The sequence below is a fragment of the Sparus aurata genome, chromosome 10, assembly GCF_900880675.1.
Source record: "Sparus aurata chromosome 10, fSpaAur1.1, whole genome shotgun sequence".
Lineage (NCBI taxonomy): Eukaryota > Metazoa > Chordata > Actinopteri > Spariformes > Sparidae > Sparus > Sparus aurata.
In genome coordinates this window covers 27113981-27132442 of record NC_044196.1, presented here as the reverse complement: position 1 = coordinate 27132442, position 18462 = coordinate 27113981, and the positions used below count along the sequence as shown (strand labels likewise).

Genomic DNA, 18462 nt, shown 5'->3' with positions numbered 1-18462 from the left:
GGGGAAAACCACACAGTACCAGAATACTCCCTATTCATTAAGAAAAGGAGAAGATAATTCCTGTAATAATTACAATAATTACTTTACCTATATAGCACTTAAATGAACAGATTAAAACAAGCTTCACAAAATACACAAGATAAAAAAGAGTTAGAACAAAACATACAAAAATGTAGTTACATATAAGAAAAAAATGAAAATAAAATACAGCAGCATGGAAGTTACAGACTTCCATGAACTTCAAAAAAAGCTTTTCTATAAAAAATGTGTTTTAAGCAATGATGTTAAAACAGGTAATTTGTTTGCAAGCCTAATCTCAGGCAATCCCAGAGTTTGAGGGCTCTGATGGCAAAAGTCCAGTCATCCATGGTCACCAGCCCTGAGTGAACAAGTAGCAAGGGCAGACAGTCTTGTTGGCAAAAATGACTGATAATATGTCCTAATAGAAGCATGTAAAGGGGAATCAAAATCGGACCTATGAGTCAAGCTCTAGAATAGACTTGCAGATGGATATTGCCGCTAATACTAGTTACCTTTACCGGCAACATCAGCAACAACAACCAGCCATGTTGGTGCCAGTTAATGGTTCGAGCCAAGGGCAAGAAATCACCTCATCTAAAATGATGCTGAGGAGGATGAATACAAGGCCTTATATATGATTCTGAGTAGTAGTAGGAGGATTTATGGACACACACATATTTTACACCCCTTGGTAATAACATGATACACTTGCTTTGTACGAGATAAAGTTAAGATGTCAGCTTCATCGGATTAAAACAGTGACCAAAATTGTCACTACCAAACTAAACTGATGAGCAACTATTTTCAAAAGTAAGACCAACACTCATTTACCATTTGTACTTTATGTTTTGAGGTCACACATATAGTGTTACTACAACCAACATCGATAGGATTCAGCTTTCTTCAGTCCACTATGAAACACCTGTGTTACGAGGAGTAATTGTTGTAAATTGTGCATTTCATTTGTGTACACTTCTAATGCTTTTCACTTGTTGTCAGTGCTTTAAATTGACTCAAAGGCCAGTGAGTGGATTTCTGACATTTCTTTTTTAATCCAGAACAGTATTTATCATTAATAATTATAAACAAATATAGAGAAAATTGCTATGATTTCAAATGAATAGGATTTTTAAAAAGATATAGAGAATCTTACTGTTTACTGATCCATTTCTCATGGCAGCCCCGTAATAATTCTCCCAGATAGAATGAAAAAAAGGCAGACACTCCATCTCCTTCCTCACATTGCACTCATTGTGGAAACCACTTATTCTTCTTTCTTCTGCACTTCTTCCCGTTGCCCTTCTTTTAGGTTATCCTCCATGCGCACAGCATCACTGGTTTTCAATCTGACTGAAGACACAGAGAAAACTGTACTATTAATAAAGTGGTATCGTCTCACAATGTAGAAACTGCTTTAGTGGCCATCTCGTCATCTAGAGGGACCCTCTCCTCAAGAAGTCCCTCTTCCATCCCATCCAGGCAGTCTGCACTTTATGGATTGTAGAGAAGACGCCCTGTCTAGCAGAGAAAAAGCATTTGTAGTCCATCGAGTGGAATACTTTGAGCATTCATCAAACCTCTTTAAGATGGCTTTGACCGTGAATCTGGCTGCCAGCGCAGACCTCAAGCACAACACTTTTAAGTAGATCCAAACTGAGAGTGGCAGAGAGCTGAACAAGGTGACTGCTATACTGCTGCGAAAGGTACTTTGCTTTGTCCAGTTCTTACTGAGAGTTCTCAGAGTATGAAGTGCCTTGTGATCCAGGCTTTCAAAATGGCCTAATGTTTCTGACAGTGGACATACTTTTACATAAGCGAAGGTGCAGTCTGACAATGAACTGTGTTGTCTCATCTTATGCCACCTAGTGTGATGTGCAGGGGGACCGTCTCATGCTTTTCAGTTTAGCCATGGGGAAGCCATGGTCTCTGTCAACTCTGTCATATTACAAAATCTGTAGCGTGTAGAAAAGACATACATGTAGGCTAAATTTGAGACAAAAACGGTAAGGTATTCAGAGAATAAACGCTCAATTTGATAGAAATCTAGCCTCAAAAATATATATTCGTATTAATGTAAATGATAAATATATGATTATTAATCGGTAGCCTAACTTTCCATCCTTTTAAATCATTAAAATGTACAATAATTGTCGGATTCACAGTGCGCGTTCCCGCGGTTGGCCTGCAGTTCTCGTTGGCAGGCTGTGGTGATCACATGTGTCACTTCTTAGCCAATAGGAACGCTTCCTGCAGACGCGCGCAACTTGATTCAGGAAGTACGCATTTGTTTTTTCAAGTCGTGTTTCTGATAGTGAGACAAGTCTTCAGAAATCACAAATTGAAAAGTTTCTTGGTATATAAGGAACACACTTAAGGTTAAAATGTCCGCTGTTTCCGAATCTACGCATATATCGTCGCTTGGGAAGGCCGACAGCTTGCGTCAACGGGGTGAGAAAACGATAAAGTTTACTAGCTTATGTCAGCTGCAGCGTTGACTGTTTGTCTGACAAAATGGAGGAATTGTGGCTTAAAACCTTATTTATTTATTTTTGGGGGGAAACTATAGTTGTATTCAGTTAAAGTTGGTGTGCTGTGCTGTTATGTATTCCCATTTTGTCATTATGTTTGACCACTAATAATAACGTAAGTGTATTTACTGTCCTCCCGCCCAGTTCTCGCCTCCTTCCCTCTGTGTGACATTGCAGAGGAGGATCTGACCCAGAACCCTCAGTTCTGTACACTCCTGGCCACCCTGTCACAACATGTGGACCAAACTGGACTCACTGTCCCACTGAAAACGGAGCTGGACAAGGTATCAGCGGGCACTGTGCTCACATAAGTTACCTTTCATATTTGCTAGCGTACAAGCTCATTGGTTTGTAATCCAAGATGAATTTATACAGTAACACCAAACAACGAAATGTTTCTTGCACTTTGTGAAGAGTTTTTTTTTTAGTATTTTTTTAATTACAAAGTAAGTAGTCTATCACTCACTGACCTCTACTGGTAAAACTAAGAATTGCAGTAGAAAGATGGAACCGCTGTCCTGCTGCACACGCCAAAAGTTGTAAGCTTTTGTGTATCTGTGAGCACTTCCAAATTTGTTTTTCCAGGCTGAGCAGAAGCTGCACAGCCAGAGGCGTCTCTGGCTGCGCTCTGAGAGTCTCCACAAAGGGCTCCAAGAGATGATCCAGGACCATTGTATCAGGAAGCATCATGCCACTGTACCCCCTGACCAGAACATGGTACATTTCACAGTTGCACCGCCCACAAGTGAACAAACAGCTGACATTGATTACAGGATACCATGTGAACATTAAAGCCGCGCAAGGCAGCTTATTTTGGACATTACAGCAAAAGGTCACAGTTCGAGGCATTTGATCTTCCCTATCCACAAATCTGTCATGTAATATATTTGTAAACAGCACACTGCATGCTCTTGTATACCAAAGTGACAAAAGGTTATTTGTGGTGGCCTAGGAGACAGACATTAACAGTGTTTTAATTGAGTGGGATGACACTTTATCTGATGGTAAAAATATAACTGTCGTATATCACATCGCTGCGTGTGTTTGTTTGTGTGTTTAGTTGTATGAGACGATGGAGAAGTCTCTGCTGGTGTCTCAGTGTATCAGACAGCTGGATCCCAGTAGCACTACCAACCAGGACCAGCCTTCTATTTTGGGCCTGAACCCCCAACAGGTGATGGAGCTCCTGCCATCAGAGAAGGTAAGTCATAAAAATAAAGATAAAAATTCACCTACATACTTCTTTGGTGCTTAGATGTTATGTGTGAATTTGTATAGAATAAAATAATTGATCGATGGATGGTTCATCACACAGTAGTATTATTGCAAATACACAAGTTGTCTATCAGTAGACGGATATTTCAGTAGGATGACACATATGTTGCAAATTGATGCTTAAATGTAGCTTTTTTCCCAATGATGCTGTATTCATATTTACCAGAATGTTCAAAGGATGAAACAGAGTCTTCCCAGAGAGCTGGAGAAACACCTGAAGAAGAAGTGTTGGGGCCTCCTTTCTTACTATCAACCTGAATGGGGTACAGTATCCAGACACTCACTTGCATGTTCCTACAAATTCTCACTCATTTCCAGTACATTTATATCACGCCATTGTTCTGCACCGACATGACAACAAAGGATGTTGTTCTGTTTTTTTGTTTTTTTCAGAGAGTGAGAGTGATGGTCTGAAGAACACAAAGTTGTCTCATCTATCAGCCCTGCTGGACAAAGAGAAGAAAAGAGCAGAGAGTCTGAAGGAGACCTGCCGGGAAAACACAGTTCTTCTGCAAAGACAGACTCAACTTTACCTCTGTGTAAGAGCTCTGTCAATCAACATGTAGCTGACCAAAACAAGCTTATTATTCAGTGTATATGATTATGAGCAAACTGTGCTTTTTTTGCTGGTTCCCTCACTGGAAATTGTGTCCCGAAAAACATTTAAAAAGGAAATATGTGTACAAGCCCTAAATGTATATATTAATAGTTTGTTAAAAACAATAATTCCCTTTCTTTTTTTCCCCCTCCTTATTGACTTGTGTGTCCAGGAACTGATGAAGTGTATTCAGCTTCTTCAGTCTTTCATTTTGGACCATAGGCTGAGGATGCAGACAGATCTGGACAGGAAGAAGCTGGACTACTTTGAGGGAAAATGTGAATTAGTTTTACAGAAGATTAAGTAAGTCAATTATTTTCCCTGCTTAAATACTTTTTCAGACTGTTGATTTACTGGTGCCCCTTTTAAGAAAGACTTGCAATGAAAACAAATGCTTTTCAGGTCTTGCATATATTTTCTCTTCTTTTGTTTAAAGGACTGAGATGGTGGAAATTCAGTTGGAAACCTACACGGCTGACTCGATATCTGCTCATAGAAAAATAAGGCAAGAGGCTTTGTGCTCATCTGACTCTTTATTTTGTCAAGTAATTCCTATGTTATTCATATCGCTCCACTCTACAGTCTGGCTGATCCTTGTCTCAAAACAATCTTTTGCTGTTGTGTCTTGTTTCAGAGAGAAGCTGGACTCTGAGCTTAAAGCCTGCTGGGGGGAGAAGCAGTCTGTCGAGTTAAAACTGGCCTCCTTTGAGATCTTGGGCAAAGAGTTTGAGGTCCTTGCGGAGGAGTACTGCAGGTTAAGGCAGGAGATAGAAATGAAGAATTGGGCCCTGAAGGAGTTCACGCAGTACAATGACAAATGAAGATGAAAGAAAGAAAACAGCCAGACATTCCCTATTCATTGAGTGTATAATTACATGCTGGCGTTTGGACACAAAGAAACTCTTTGGACTATGTAGTAAATACAGTCGTGAGTGGGCCAACCACAGGCTCCCACTAGTACCTCTAACTTAATGTTTATTAACTTCAGTAAGTTCAGTTTTTTTTAAATAGTCCAGCCTCTTCAGTACATCACTATTTTAATTCTGCTTTCTTTCTTTCTACATAAACCATTTAGTGATCAAGGCTTGTTCAGTATTCGTGACTCTTTTAGTAAGATGCGGTTACACAATAATCTTGAACTACCTTGCATGTGACAACATGGTCACGTTTGACTAATTTCTGTATCATCTTAAGGAAGTGAGAATCACTATATTCATACTGAAAAAAGTATTTTTGCCCTAAAATGTGCTTCCTTCAAACAGTGAAACTTTTGTTCAGTGACTTGATTTAATTTCACCTGAAATAAAGGTGTTAAGGTATGCTTTACCTCAGGTATCAGGACACAGAAAGATCAGCCAAAAGCTGTGAGGGCCTTCCTTTGTAAATAAATTAAAGTACCACCAGGTTTCTTGAAACAATGTTATGTCCTTTTTTTGTGTGTGTGTATTTAATATATATATGTATTATATATATATATATAATATGTATATTATATATATATGTATATTATATCTATATTTATATATAATATAATATATATGCATATTATATATAATTATATATACATTTATATGTGATTGTGTGTCTTGGAAAACATCTTACAGCCTTATATAGTTAATGTGCAGATGCTGCTAAATTGTTGTCCTTTGTAAAACAATGCCTTTAAATAATCCTTGCAGAAGATAAATAAAACTACAAGATCTCTCCACGTTTGTTTTTTCATCAAATAAATTGTCTAAGCAATTTCCATGTTGAGTATTTATTAAAATACTAAGAAATGCTACCTGGCACATAGCAGGAGATGTACACGAAGGAAGCAAATGTATACAAAAGGGAGTGACATGTCTCAAATTCTTTACTTTTGGTACAAGTGCTGCATATGTATGTAAGTCAATAACATCACTTCTATTAAATGGAATCCAGTTTTCTTGTAACTCGCATTAAACCTGCTGTCAAGTAGAATTTGAGAACATGAACAGTTTTCTTGCAGTTGTAAGCACGCTCCACAAGATGGCAGTGCACTTTAATGTTTCAGGATCAACATAGTTCAATGATAATAAGAACTATACAACAATTCTGTACTTTTACTTTATATGGTTAACCCCCAGCAGGTTTCTTTATTTAGCTTTTCTATACTACTACTATTACTACTACTAGTGCTTCTGCTTTAGAAGCGACATAATAATTTGTCCGATTTACAACCATTTGTGAAATCAAATAGTTTTAGTATTATAAAGGATAGTATTAAGCACTTGAGACAAAGTCAAATATGTTTTCTCATTGTCCCTAATAGGTTTCTTCTTTTAATTCCACAAAATTATTTCGGTATTCGCTGTGGTTGAGGATGTAAGGTGAACGCCCACTCTCGTCTTCGCAACATTGAAGATCTTTGGTTAAGTCTGTTCCACAGAGGACAAACGGAAGTAGGCAAGAGTGAAGCATCTCGCGCTGCTAAACCCCTCTCTGTTCTCCTCTCATCAGCAGCAGCAGCAGCAGCCGCGGCCCCGCCTCGCTACGCGAACCGCTGGCTGGTTCACATCCAACACAACCCACATCTGGCTGTCACACAACAGCGCTGCCGCTCCGTCCGGTACCGCGGCATGCTCATATATTACACCGGGACTCACGGAGTGGATTTTATAACCAGAGACTGGCACCATGTCTGAGGTGCGAAAATTCACAAAGAGGTTAAGCAAGCCCGGGACGGCCGCGGAAGTCAGGCAGAGCGTGTCGGAGGCTGTGAGGAGCTCCGGGGACCTTGTGGTGAGCAGAGCATGAATGCTGTCTGTGGACCGGCGGCGGTCATTTTAGCTAACAGGGAGAATTTAACTAACTGGTTAGCTTGCTAACTCCCCTTCCCCCTGTCCTCCCAGGGGAGTAAAGCTACTTAATTTCTCTTTTTTACATTCCTATAATTCCTGTTGGTTTATCCTCACATTCTTCACACTCTTTCATTTAATTTTTTAAAATTATTATTGCTATACCAGTTTTAATTCTTGTCCCAACAACCTTAACCTACAACATTAGCTTTTGCGACGCCCTCTCTGAATGCACTGAAACAATGTTACCGGCGTTACTGGCAGCGCTACATTTCCTCCTCCACTGTTAAGAGGCAGGTCATTATGAAGACATTATAACACCATTAATTCAACTCCTCGTGTGTCGGCTCCGTTTTTTTTTTCTAAATTTGACGGCGTTGCAGAATAGTGTGACATTGTCCTCGGGAACACATGGTTTTTCAGTCTTGCGCGGCTCCTTTTGTGTGCTGGCGGACGAGGAGTGCTGCCAGTTGGACAGCTGCAGCATGGCTTCCCTGTCTCTGCCTCGGAGCAGTCTGTGTGTGCCTCCTTATTTCCACCAGCCACATTGTGCAATAGAAGGCAGTTGATGCATGTCCTCAGAATTGATTGCTCATGACGAGTGTTTAAAGCAAAAGGAAAGACAGAAAAATCTTAATGGTTTATTGTTCTTTCTGAATGAAGAGCCATGCTGCCGGTTGATGGAGACTTGGAGCAGAGTGCAATAATGCGGGATTAGGCGCAGCGTGGCTTGAGATGAATCGCTTTGGGGATCCTGCTGATACAACGTGTGTGTGTGTGTGTGTGTGTGAAGTTATTCATATGTGAGTACATCAAAGGGGTAGACATTTGTCTTGAAACTCTCCACTGATGATGTCACTTCAGATCTGTTTTTCTTTTTTGTAGTAACCAAAAACCATCATCCACTTTCTCATGATGTCAGACTTGAACCCAGAGCACATCAGTCGCACACCTTCATCTGTTTAGAGAGTGCAGCTGGATCAGTTTTAGCAAGAGATAAACCCTTGTTCCGCTGGGATTAGGCTTTGGTCTTATGATGATCATCTTGAGGGGGAGCGTGACGCAAAGAGGTTATCAGGGCCATAAACCTGTGATTTTTCACTTCCGCAACAGAGCTGGGAGTGTGTGTCTGTTTGAGACTGTAGGCACGCGTTATTACTTGCGTCTCCTGCTGTGTTTCATAGTCGCAGGTTTTGGCCTGCTCATTAAGAAGTAAACGGATGGCTGAGAACAAACGTTGGTTTGTTGCATGGCCCGGCCGTGTTCCTCTCACATGGGGATTCCCTCGGGGCATTCTGTGACCCTGCTTCCTCTGTGACTGCATGTGTTTGTGTGTTTCTGTCTGAGCTGCTTCTTCATCTCGATAAAGTCAGTCTTATTTCCAAGTCTCTCCTTCAGTGCCTTTGCTTCCAACCGAACAAGCAGGTTATACAGGATTAAATAAATAAAACTTTGTAAAAGGCAACAGCAGAACATTGGAAGTATGATTGTCTCTTAATGACAGACAACTCTCGGGCCGTAATAAGTTGCTACATGATGAGTCTTGTCAGGTGATAAAAATCTTTCGTCTGTTTCTGTTTCTGTATCAAAAGTGTAGGAAGCAGTGGGCAGTGATTGACAGGATGATAACTGGAAGAGACCATGTGGACATTACCCAGTGGAGTATTTGATCTGAAAAGATGATCTTTGAAGCTGTCATGTAGGCGACAACTTCCTCTCCAGTGTCTCTCCAGTGTTTTCAGTACGGTGCAAAATAAAGACTTGATTCTAGATGAAACATAGTTGGGAGTTGCCACATGTTCTCATGATATCTGAAGGCCAGATGGTACACATAAGTAATATGACAAGTTATTTACAAAATTTCCCAAATTTTTGCAAATTATGTGCCAATAATTTGACCTCAGACAACCGGTCAAGAGCAAGGGTTCAATGAATGCATATTAGATCACAGAATCCAAATTTGAGAGGATATTGTCTTCAGCTATTCCCCGTGAGTAATCAATGATCAAACTAGGATCACTATCTATTACTTTAAAAGAAAATGACAAAGCGTATTTCTTTCCAAACGTTCCAACTTCCAAAAATGTGATTCAAGTTGAAATATTCTATTCCTTCTTATCATAGAGTACTTATTCCAAAGCAGGGCTGCTCAAAGTGGGGTCTGTGGGCCAAAGTTGGCCCGCCATAAGGTTAAATTTGGCCCACCAGATGTTTCTAACCTCCAGCTGTTTTGTTGTTTGGGAAGAAAATGCTCTCTAAATATGTAGGATCCCTGATTACCCATCTGAGCACGGTGGGTAAGGTGACACCATGCAGGAAGCCGGTCAATTAAGGTAACAATCCCAGTACCATTTTAAAGTTTAACCATACAGTAGTGTACTATACAAAAGGTGTCCATCCAGTTTCAGCTTTGGCCCTCCAAGGGAAAAAGTTTGGTTACCTCTGTTCTACAGCATCGATGATCAATTTTATTTATTTATTAGATTCAATCAACAGAAAATAAATGGGCAGCTGTTGTGATAATCAACTAATTTCATTGAAATTCATGCTTAAAAGCCAGCAGTTGCTAGTTCCAGGTCCAAGGACTTGACTTTTCATTGTCTTATGATGGTAAACTTAACATTTGGACTTTGACTGCCAGTTAAAAAATACCCACAGAATTGAAGATTTTCGGATTGTATATTGACCAAATCATTAACTGATTAACAGAGAAAATGATGAGCAGGTTAATCAATAATAAAAATTAATGTTACTTTCAGCTCAAACTTGGAGTGTGGGTATGAACACATTTTGACCAAACAGGTGTATTTAATTACATAAGTCTTGAATGGTGCATTGCACTTATTGCTGGAACAGAGCCATGGTTAATGTCATTAATTCCATCTGTTAAGTATCTGCTGTGAAATAGTTCTGTGAATAAGCCTTATTACTGAGCAATGAAAAACTCTGCTCTGATGCACGTAAGCCTGTAGAGATTAAAGTTAGCAAGACGTGTGCATGTTGAACAGATTGTAGAGAAGGAAGACCTAAATCAGGTGAAGCTCATCAAGCAGATAGGTCAGTGGAATCTAAATGAGTCTATCTTGCTCTTAAAAGTCACTTTCAGTATAACTCAGGAGCCTTGTGTCTATTAGTGTGTTCACATTTTCAGGAAAATTCAACTTGGTAGTTAGATTCCCCAGCGTTGTGTTGTTATCTGTAATTACAAATGGGGTCTATTTATGGGATAGAGGGATGTGAAATCTCTTTTCTTTCAGTTCATATGACAAAAAACGTTTGGGAACCACTCTAGAGGAATGCATTGTTGACATCTAGATTGTAGAGGGCACAGAAAACCCTGGTGTCCATGTGACTGTGCAACCAACTGTGCATGTCAGTGTATAGTCAGCTCAATAGGAATGCCACCCTCTGAGGATTAAATACATCTTGAGCCCGCTCATGCATACATACATACATCTCTATATTTGGTAATTTTTTAGGTGGAGCTTTTGCTGAGGGTGTCAGTGTTTAACCCAATGCCAACGGAAAGTGGAGTGAATTTTCATAGTCCACAAAACATTTCTGGAGCTTCACAGCAAAACAGCATTCTCCTTAACACATGAAGTAGATGGGGAAGTAGTATTTGGACTAATACAAGGATAAAAGAGACCAGTGAAATTCTTTTTTTTCCCCCTTGAGTGAGCTGCCATGTGTCTGGGCTGCTCATATACACACAGATTGGAGCGCTTAGTGGGGTCAGCTTTGGGACAGGGATCTGCTTCATACTGTATGTGACTTGCATGTCAGTGTGTGTGCCTCTCATCCATTGTTCATAAGTGTAAGCTTCCCGAGCAGACGTGATAAAATGCACCTGGTTGTGTTGGAGTGCCTCACATCTGCTGATGCGTAATGGGACACAGACGTCTGGAAGTGCACCCTCGCTAACATCACCATCATCATCATGATCACAGTACTTTGGAGGCACACTGGGAGTCTTCGCAATGCTTTTGTACTCAGTGATTGGTGTGTGAGTGTTGTCCCGCCAGGTTGAAAGCGCAGTGGACAGTGGAGTGTAAAACCCAGTGGGGGAGAGTGTCTTTAATGCTTGCACCATACAGTTACACCCAAGTCTTAGGCCACGTCCTTTAATGTTTTGTGCATCTCACTGTTTCTCAATCTGTGAGACTGTGGCTTGACATCTGCCTGCTTGTGATTCTTCAGCTTCTTTCCTCTTCTGTGAAAGCAGAACTCTTTCTGTCTTTCTTCCCTTCTCTCTCTGCTTGCTTCCCCTCCCTCCCTCTCTCTCTCTGTAACATGATCAGCGTTGCAGTCGAGCCACCGTGTGCCTCTGAACGGTTGCCTCTGACTTGTAGCGCTGCGGTTGAGCTTGTTGCACATGACAGGAAGCAGAACTGCTGCTGTGGGTGCAGGGGCGACACAGTCGTGTGTAATGCTTTCAACAGACTAGTAGGTGTTGAGTTTTGCTGCTGCTCAGGTTGCCAGTTGTCCACTCAAGGGCTGATCTTTATGTAATAAGAGATGCTGAAGAACTGGCAAATATTAAAATTTCAGTATCATTAGGGTTAGGAAGTAGTTGTTTCAATAAGTGGTTCAAAAAATGCTGTGTTCATGTAGACATGTGAGAATGTCGGGTCTGGTGGAAAACTCTGCAGAAAACGTGTAAGCAGCTTGTTTCACCAAATTATTGGTTGGTGAACATGAAAAGGGGGAACTTTCTTTCCTTTATTGGCTTGTGCACAGATACCAAGATATTCCAGAGGAATATTTTTAACCCCTTGAACGTCGCTGAACCAGACAAAGTTACCAAAAATGTCTGGTTTGGTAACTTTGTTATTTAGCTCAGTTGGTAGAGGAGGCTTTTTCCTCGCTGCAGTGGCTCCGAGTTTGAGTCCCAACCTGGGTGCTCTTTGCTGCATGTCACTCTCCCTCTCTCTCAGCTTGTTTCCTGTCATGTCTCCAGCTGTTCTATCACTAAAGCCGATAAAAGGCCAAAAATATATCTATTAAAAAATGGTGTCTGGAATTGAGTAAAACATTAGTAGAACTGCAATGCCGATTAATCAATTAGTCTTCAACTATTACATTTATTGCAAAATATTTTTATATTTGATGAATCAGTTTGAGTCAGTTCTAAAGAAGAAACAAGCTTTTTTTAATGTAAATATAAAATATTTTCTGGTTTCTTAACTCGAGGAATTTGAAATTTTGAAATTTGAGGACATTATCTTGCGCTTTAGGAAAAACTGATTTTCAAATGTTTGGACATTTTATGGACAAAATAACTAATTGATTACACAAGAAATTGATTGACAGATTAATCGATTGTGAAGATATCATTAGTTGTAATTTGCAATCCTAAATATGATAAAGAAAACTTGCATCTTTCCATACGAATGGACTGATGCAGTGAGGAGATAAAAAAAAACAATCTGATGCACAATATACATACATACATACAAATCTTAAGTATTCTTTTATAACATGTAATTTTTATGACTAAGATAGAAAATGGAGGCTAACTTGTGATCTACTCTGTTGTTCCTAGTTGCTACTCTGAGGAAAACTGAAAGAGATCTGAGTGTCAGATACCGCTTTGTCTGTTGCCTTTTTTCACTTGAAGTATAATTTGTTAAGTACTTAACAAAACTGTTCAACGGTTGGCAGAAAGTTCTGTGTTCATGTTGGTCCCTATTGCTCGTAAGCAGAAGAAGGTATGTTTTAAGGGAAAACTAAATGTTAAATTGTTCACTGGGCACATACCCAGAGGAAAATTTTAGTGCTCAAAGCTTGCTCCTTTATGGCTATGGAGCCGTAAAGGAGCTCAATGAGAGTTCTCATTTCAGTCTTGTTGTAGTCTTTTTTGGTCTCAACATTTCTCATTTGTTTCTCCTAAAATTCCTTAGGAGCAATAGGTGAGACTTGAGACTTTACCGCTCAAACCTTGCTCCTTTCCAGCCCTGAGGAGACATTCTGAAATTTCATTGAGAGCTTGATGAGATCTCCTTTGAAACTTACAGGGAGCCCAAGTTGAGGTTTTCTGCACCTGTTTCTCAGGAGAAACAATTGAGAAACAGGAGAAATCAGCCACAGCCTCACTTTGGTCTCACAGAGATCTCATAGTTGTCTAGGAGAAATTAATGAGACACTACTGAGATCTCTTTTCCAATTTTTGTTTCCTCTGGGATACAGCTTAAAAAAAACTCAAATATTGAATTTTAAGTGCACACGAAAACATGCCCAGTAGGGCTACAACTGATGACCATTTTCATTAATCTGAAATGAATTATTTTCCCAATAAATCGAATCATCTATAAAATAAAATAAACAAAATCAAAGCTTCTTTTGTCCAACAAACAAACAAACACACCTGATTCAGATGAATGGGTCATTATCAGGCTTCTGCAGAGCTTGATAACGAGCTGATTATTTGAATCAGGGAAACATGTAAAACATGCAGGGCAGGAACAGGATTAAAAACACTGGATTGAATGATTATCGGAATAGTCAAGATTTAAATTGCTTTCAGTTGACTAATTGATTAATCAACGGGTGTAGCTCTACTATTAAGTTCCATTGCAAGTCCGAAATTGGAATTTCCCAGTCAGTATTTACGACTTTCAGTCAGACTTTGCATCTGCTCAGAAAAACATGGAGGCTCGTGTTTGAATGCAAGTCTGCCAACTTCACAAGAAACTACAGCAGCTGATGATGAAAAGTTGAGGACACTTACTCTCAAAGACTTCTATTGAGCACAGATCATCTCAATGAAAGTGAAAAACTACAAAGTTGTATTTACTCTATGTTTTAAAAAACAAACACTATATGAAGTAAAAACTGATGAAGAGGAAAAAATGTAATTGTTCACTATAATTGTGTGTCTGTGTTTATGTCGGCGAACTGGCGCTGCAAGAGTCTTGCCCAAGTTTCAGACTTGGAATTCTGTGTCGGATGGCCGTTGCATTGCACTTTTCCGTGTTGGAGGTCGTTTTTTCCAAGTTTCGAGTACAATGGAACGCAACATAATGCCCAGAGATAGTTTTTGTGGTAAGGCAGTAGATGGGAGGGGAGACCGGCAGCAAGCAGAGGGGAAAAAGCAGCAGCCAAACTACTGCTGAACTTTATTACTAGCTTGCTCACTCTGCCCACTCCAACAGTGGTACAACAGGAAAAACAAAGCTGTGCATTTCATTAAAATAGAAATATGACAAGGTGGAAAATGACTCAGTCATACACTCCCAGCTGTTTTGCATAGTGAGGGTTTTTGATGACAGTGGCTCAGTAATGTGGCACAGAAGTTGATCAAATCCATCCAGTCTGAATTCCTCTGCTCAAGTCCAAACTGCTTGGTGTCGCTCAGCCAGGGCTTAATGGCTAAGCTATTCATCACTATCTTCACTGCTTAGCTCGAGCTTAAAGTGCCACTTTCTTGGAATTAATTCTGAATCTTTCCAAGTGGTTTAGATTTATACTTGTTATCACATCTTGACCTAGTTGTTGAAGGCTAGCTTTTAGCCTGTAGGCCTCTTAAAGTCAGAATGATTTCATATCTTTCACTTCTCCACGAAAGTCAAAACAGGAAGCTATGATGTTTGGCTGGAAATTTGTGGCATGTGGTTTATTTCTTGTGTTTTGTTTCGTTATTACATATCTATATTTATCAGGACATGACCATCAAGTCAAATATCATTCGTCCATTTCTCTGCTGTTTTGTCTCACCTTTCTTGCCCTTCCTGTCTTGTATTTGTTGTCAGTTGCTTCCCTTTTGTCATCTTATGCCTTTTCTTTTTTCATCCGCCCACAATTCTCTGAGCCGCTGTTTCCGTGCACTCTGACAGTACTCTGAACTTTGTGGCTGTCTCTCTGATCGCTTGTGGGTCTGCTTTTGCATGGGTGGTAAAAACGTCTAGGGTTCAGTGCTTGTTAACTGCCTTCAAATAGCAATGGCATGTTCAGTTCCAGAGCCAAAGGAAAGACAGAATTATCAGTATTTAACATCAACAATAATTTTGTGTGTGTTATTTGAAATGACATTTGTTTATGTTTTGTCTATCTCTCCCTCTCAGGAGCAGCCAAAGATCATTGAACCACTTGACTATGAGGCTGTGGTGTTTCAGAGAAAGGCTCAGATCCACAGCGACCCTCACCGAGACCTGCTGCTCTGCCCTGTGGACGATGTCTCGGTGAGTCCCTTTATCCCTTTCCCGCTGTGTTCTGTCCTCTGGGACTGGCTCTCACCCAGGTCATCTTCCTCAGCTGTGCAGTTTACCCAGTAGTCTGCTGCCTCCAAACAGTATTTTGTAGGAGTGTGGGGGTAGTTCAGGTTATATTACTTCCATTTCTTTTCAGTGAGTCCGCAACTACTTTAAGTTTTTCAAGTTATCATATCTTATTAAGAGTCAAAGTTGTAGTTGGCTGGCTAGCACATTAGATTGAAAAGTACAATGAAGATGTTTGGTCATCGCTTAAACGACAAATTTAATTTTTGCAAATACCTATCTAGTTTTAAACATTATTTTTATTGGTTATAGCAACATTGTACCCAGCAAATTAATATTTTGGAGAGCTTTTACATACATAGCTGTTATGTTACATAGGTCAGGTGTGGCAAGAAACATAAGCAGTCCAATGATGAGGAGGTTTCTAAATGAACCCCTTCGATAGCCGAATGTATTTTAAAGAGAAACCTAAGGGTGAACAGTTGTTGCAGATATCTCAGGTGTGCTAATTTTTTGTTTTACTCCCAAATAAACTTCTTTAGATTACCTTTTTCAACTACGTCTAAACCTACTGTGACAACATACATTGATTTGTGGGCTAGTGCTTTGAAGGCTGGAGTTTGGCATCACAGCTGTTGCCATCTTTTTTTTTGGGGGGGGGGGGGGGGGCCTAAAACTGACCATATATAGACAAAAAGCCTGGCACTGGATAGCCCTAAAAGCTACTTACCAGTAGCAGTATCAAAGTATGTAAGTATGGCCTAAAGCCTATCTTGCTTTATCCTCTTTTTTATGCTAATAAACAAACATGATGCTGTAGTGAAGAAAACTTGAAACTGATGATTGATGTTATAAATTCATTAGGGGATCCAAAATGTTTCTGTATATCTATATCTCAAAAGCCTGGCCAATGAGATTGAACCCACTGGACATCATCTGTTGGTATGTGGGCAACTAGTTTTAAGCCTTACGATCATTACCAAGAGTGATTATACTTACTCTATGATGACTCTGTGATGAAGAAGACTTAGACCATAACTCTTCAGGAAACTGTTAACTGGGGTGATAAATCAGGTGAGAACTAGGGTAATTTTCTCATAAAACTACCTATAATCTGACTTCTTTTTGAGACCAGTGTAGAAGCCCCACCCTGACCATTAGAAAGAATGCATCTTTAAGGCACTTTCAGACCACGATGCTCTGTCTGTTTCATACATCAGTGGGTTAAACTGCTGGTTTAAAAAATCTACAGTCTGTGTCTTCTTTTTTTCCTCGAAACTTGTTCAATGTATTTGTTTTGATTACTTGGACGCTGAATCAGCACTGGATCCAAACTCTTCTCATGCGTCACTTGATCTCACTGCAGCCAGTAGTTTGAAGGTTAAATACAGAGTCTCACACTCAACACACCTGTGCTGAGATCTCCACAGTAAACAGCCCGATCAGCAGCTTGTTTCTTGTAAAACTGTCTGAGCCAAATGGGAACAAAGGGCTGTAAAATATCCTTTTCTAAAGACAGGTTTCCTGTTATTAATCACTGTTCACCCCAGCACAACAGGCTCAGTTATTTATGGGTCAGTCTGAGGGGCCAGACCGGTCAAATCCAATCCAGCCAGGTAGCTCTGCTCTGGATTTATAGCTGCTGCTTGAAACACATGTGGTTTTGTTTAGAGGCAGGTTGCGCTCCTTGTCCGTTTTCTCCCCTGATCCTGAGACAGTCGTTTGACACTCATCTGTTTCTTTGTATCTCTGACTTCTGTTTTCTCTCATTTACCTTCTTTTTGTTTGTAATTTCCTGCTGTGCTAGTATTTGATGAGAATATAACAAGCTGCCATTACCAACATTTCATGTATACATGTTTGTTTTTGGCTTGTGTGTGTGTAGGAGTCCCAGATCTCTCGGCAGAGGAGGACTGTTGCCCCCTCTGTCCCTCAGAACGCTGAGCGGGAGGCCAGGAGTCTGTTTGCCAAAGAGGTACGGGATCCTAGCAGTGTATGGCTTAGTCCCCACGCTGAACCACATGGCATGTTTGTGGCAGTACTGTCCAGTCCTTTCTAAAAAACAAAAAAAGGGATTTTGCAGTAAAAGAAATGTCAAGCTGGTGTTCAAAGTTGATATAAAATCTTCTCAGTAATATGACTTTTGCTTGCTTTCATGAACTACTCACTGCTTGATACAAAACAGACATAAAAAGCAGTAAATAAAACTTCCCTGTCATGAATAATGATTTCTTGATGACTTCACACTTCACTCATGACATTCAGCATAAAAGGATCACTTAAGCTCATAACAAAACACTGAATGCACAAACTTATGCTTCCCTAATGATATATTGTACTAGCAATGAAAACCTTCTGGCATGATGTGGATATACTCCGCTGCTCTGCCAGGCTCTGAATCTGTGTTCCTTAGCCAGCTCCCATGACTGTGATACAGCATGGAAACAACTGTCACAGGGATTGTTAAAACAGACCTTAGGCTTACTCAGCTTCTATTGAACAAAGATCCTTTCAGCTGACTTAATTGAGAATTTCTGCTTGCAGTTTCACACTGAATAAAAAGCAATATGGTTCGTGATAGCAAAGAGAAATCAGCAGGGCAGTAGTGACTACTTCTGCTACTTTGCAGACTTATTTTGAGTTCATAAACGAGTCATATCAAGCTAGAATGTTCTCCCCAGAAAAGGGAACCAAGGGCTGTGTCCTCCTCCGTGAGTCACAGTCTGTGTGCTTGGTTTCCGTCATTTTGCTAATATGCCATGCTCGTTATATTTGAGTGTCTCTGCTGCCCCTAATCCAGCTCTCTGTGTTGTCCTGTTTGGCAGTGCATCAAGAAGTACAACACCGACTGGCATGTCATCAACTACAAATATGAGGCTTACTCTGGTGACTTCCGAATGCTGCCAAGGTAAGGAAGATAAGAAAAAAAAAAACACTTTGACAGATACAAAATCAGAAAATGTAGAGGTTAAGGATCAGAGTCTGTGCAAAACAACATCGCAGCT

At 40.1% G+C, this 18462-nt stretch overlaps 2 protein-coding genes across 4 annotated transcripts in view; both read left to right on the top strand.

Annotated features, from left to right (window-relative positions):
- The first annotated feature begins 2285 nt into the window (after window positions 1–2285).
- On the top strand, window positions 2286–5840 carry haus4 (HAUS augmin-like complex, subunit 4). Its single transcript, XM_030429854.1, has 9 exons — window positions 2286–2469; window positions 2694–2833; window positions 3135–3266; window positions 3610–3750; window positions 3991–4087; window positions 4218–4363; window positions 4595–4725; window positions 4859–4927; window positions 5057–5840. The coding sequence occupies exons 1-9, from the start codon at window positions 2403–2405 to the stop codon at window positions 5241–5243; spliced, it is 1110 nt and encodes a 369-aa protein (XP_030285714.1). The 5' UTR covers window positions 2286–2402; the 3' UTR covers window positions 5244–5840.
- A 998-nt stretch (window positions 5841–6838) lies between these two features.
- dock11 (dedicator of cytokinesis 11) overlaps window positions 6839–18462 on the top strand; it is a 66937-nt gene continuing 55313 nt past the window's right edge. For all 3 annotated transcript variants that reach the window (XM_030430747.1, XM_030430746.1, XM_030430748.1), the window contains exons 1-4: window positions 6839–7185; window positions 15305–15421; window positions 17343–17432; window positions 18283–18365. In XM_030430747.1, the coding sequence (XP_030286607.1) occupies window positions 7081–7185; window positions 15305–15421; window positions 17343–17432; window positions 18283–18365 (395 nt within the window). In that variant the 5' untranslated portion in view covers window positions 6839–7080. The remainder of the gene's footprint in view (window positions 7186–15304; window positions 15422–17342; window positions 17433–18282; window positions 18366–18462) is intronic.

Excerpts from the sequence above, each read along its gene's own strand:
- haus4 (XM_030429854.1), top strand. The coding sequence starts at position 2,403 with ATGTCCGCTGTTTCCGAATCTACGCATATATCGTCGCTTGGGAAGGCC. Across the intron at positions 2,470-2,693 it reads CGACAGCTTGCGTCAACGGG|TTCTCGCCTCCTTCCCTCTG; the intron begins GTGAGAAAACGA and ends CCTCCCGCCCAG. Across the intron at positions 2,834-3,134 it reads TGAAAACGGAGCTGGACAAG|GCTGAGCAGAAGCTGCACAG; the intron begins GTATCAGCGGGC and ends TTGTTTTTCCAG.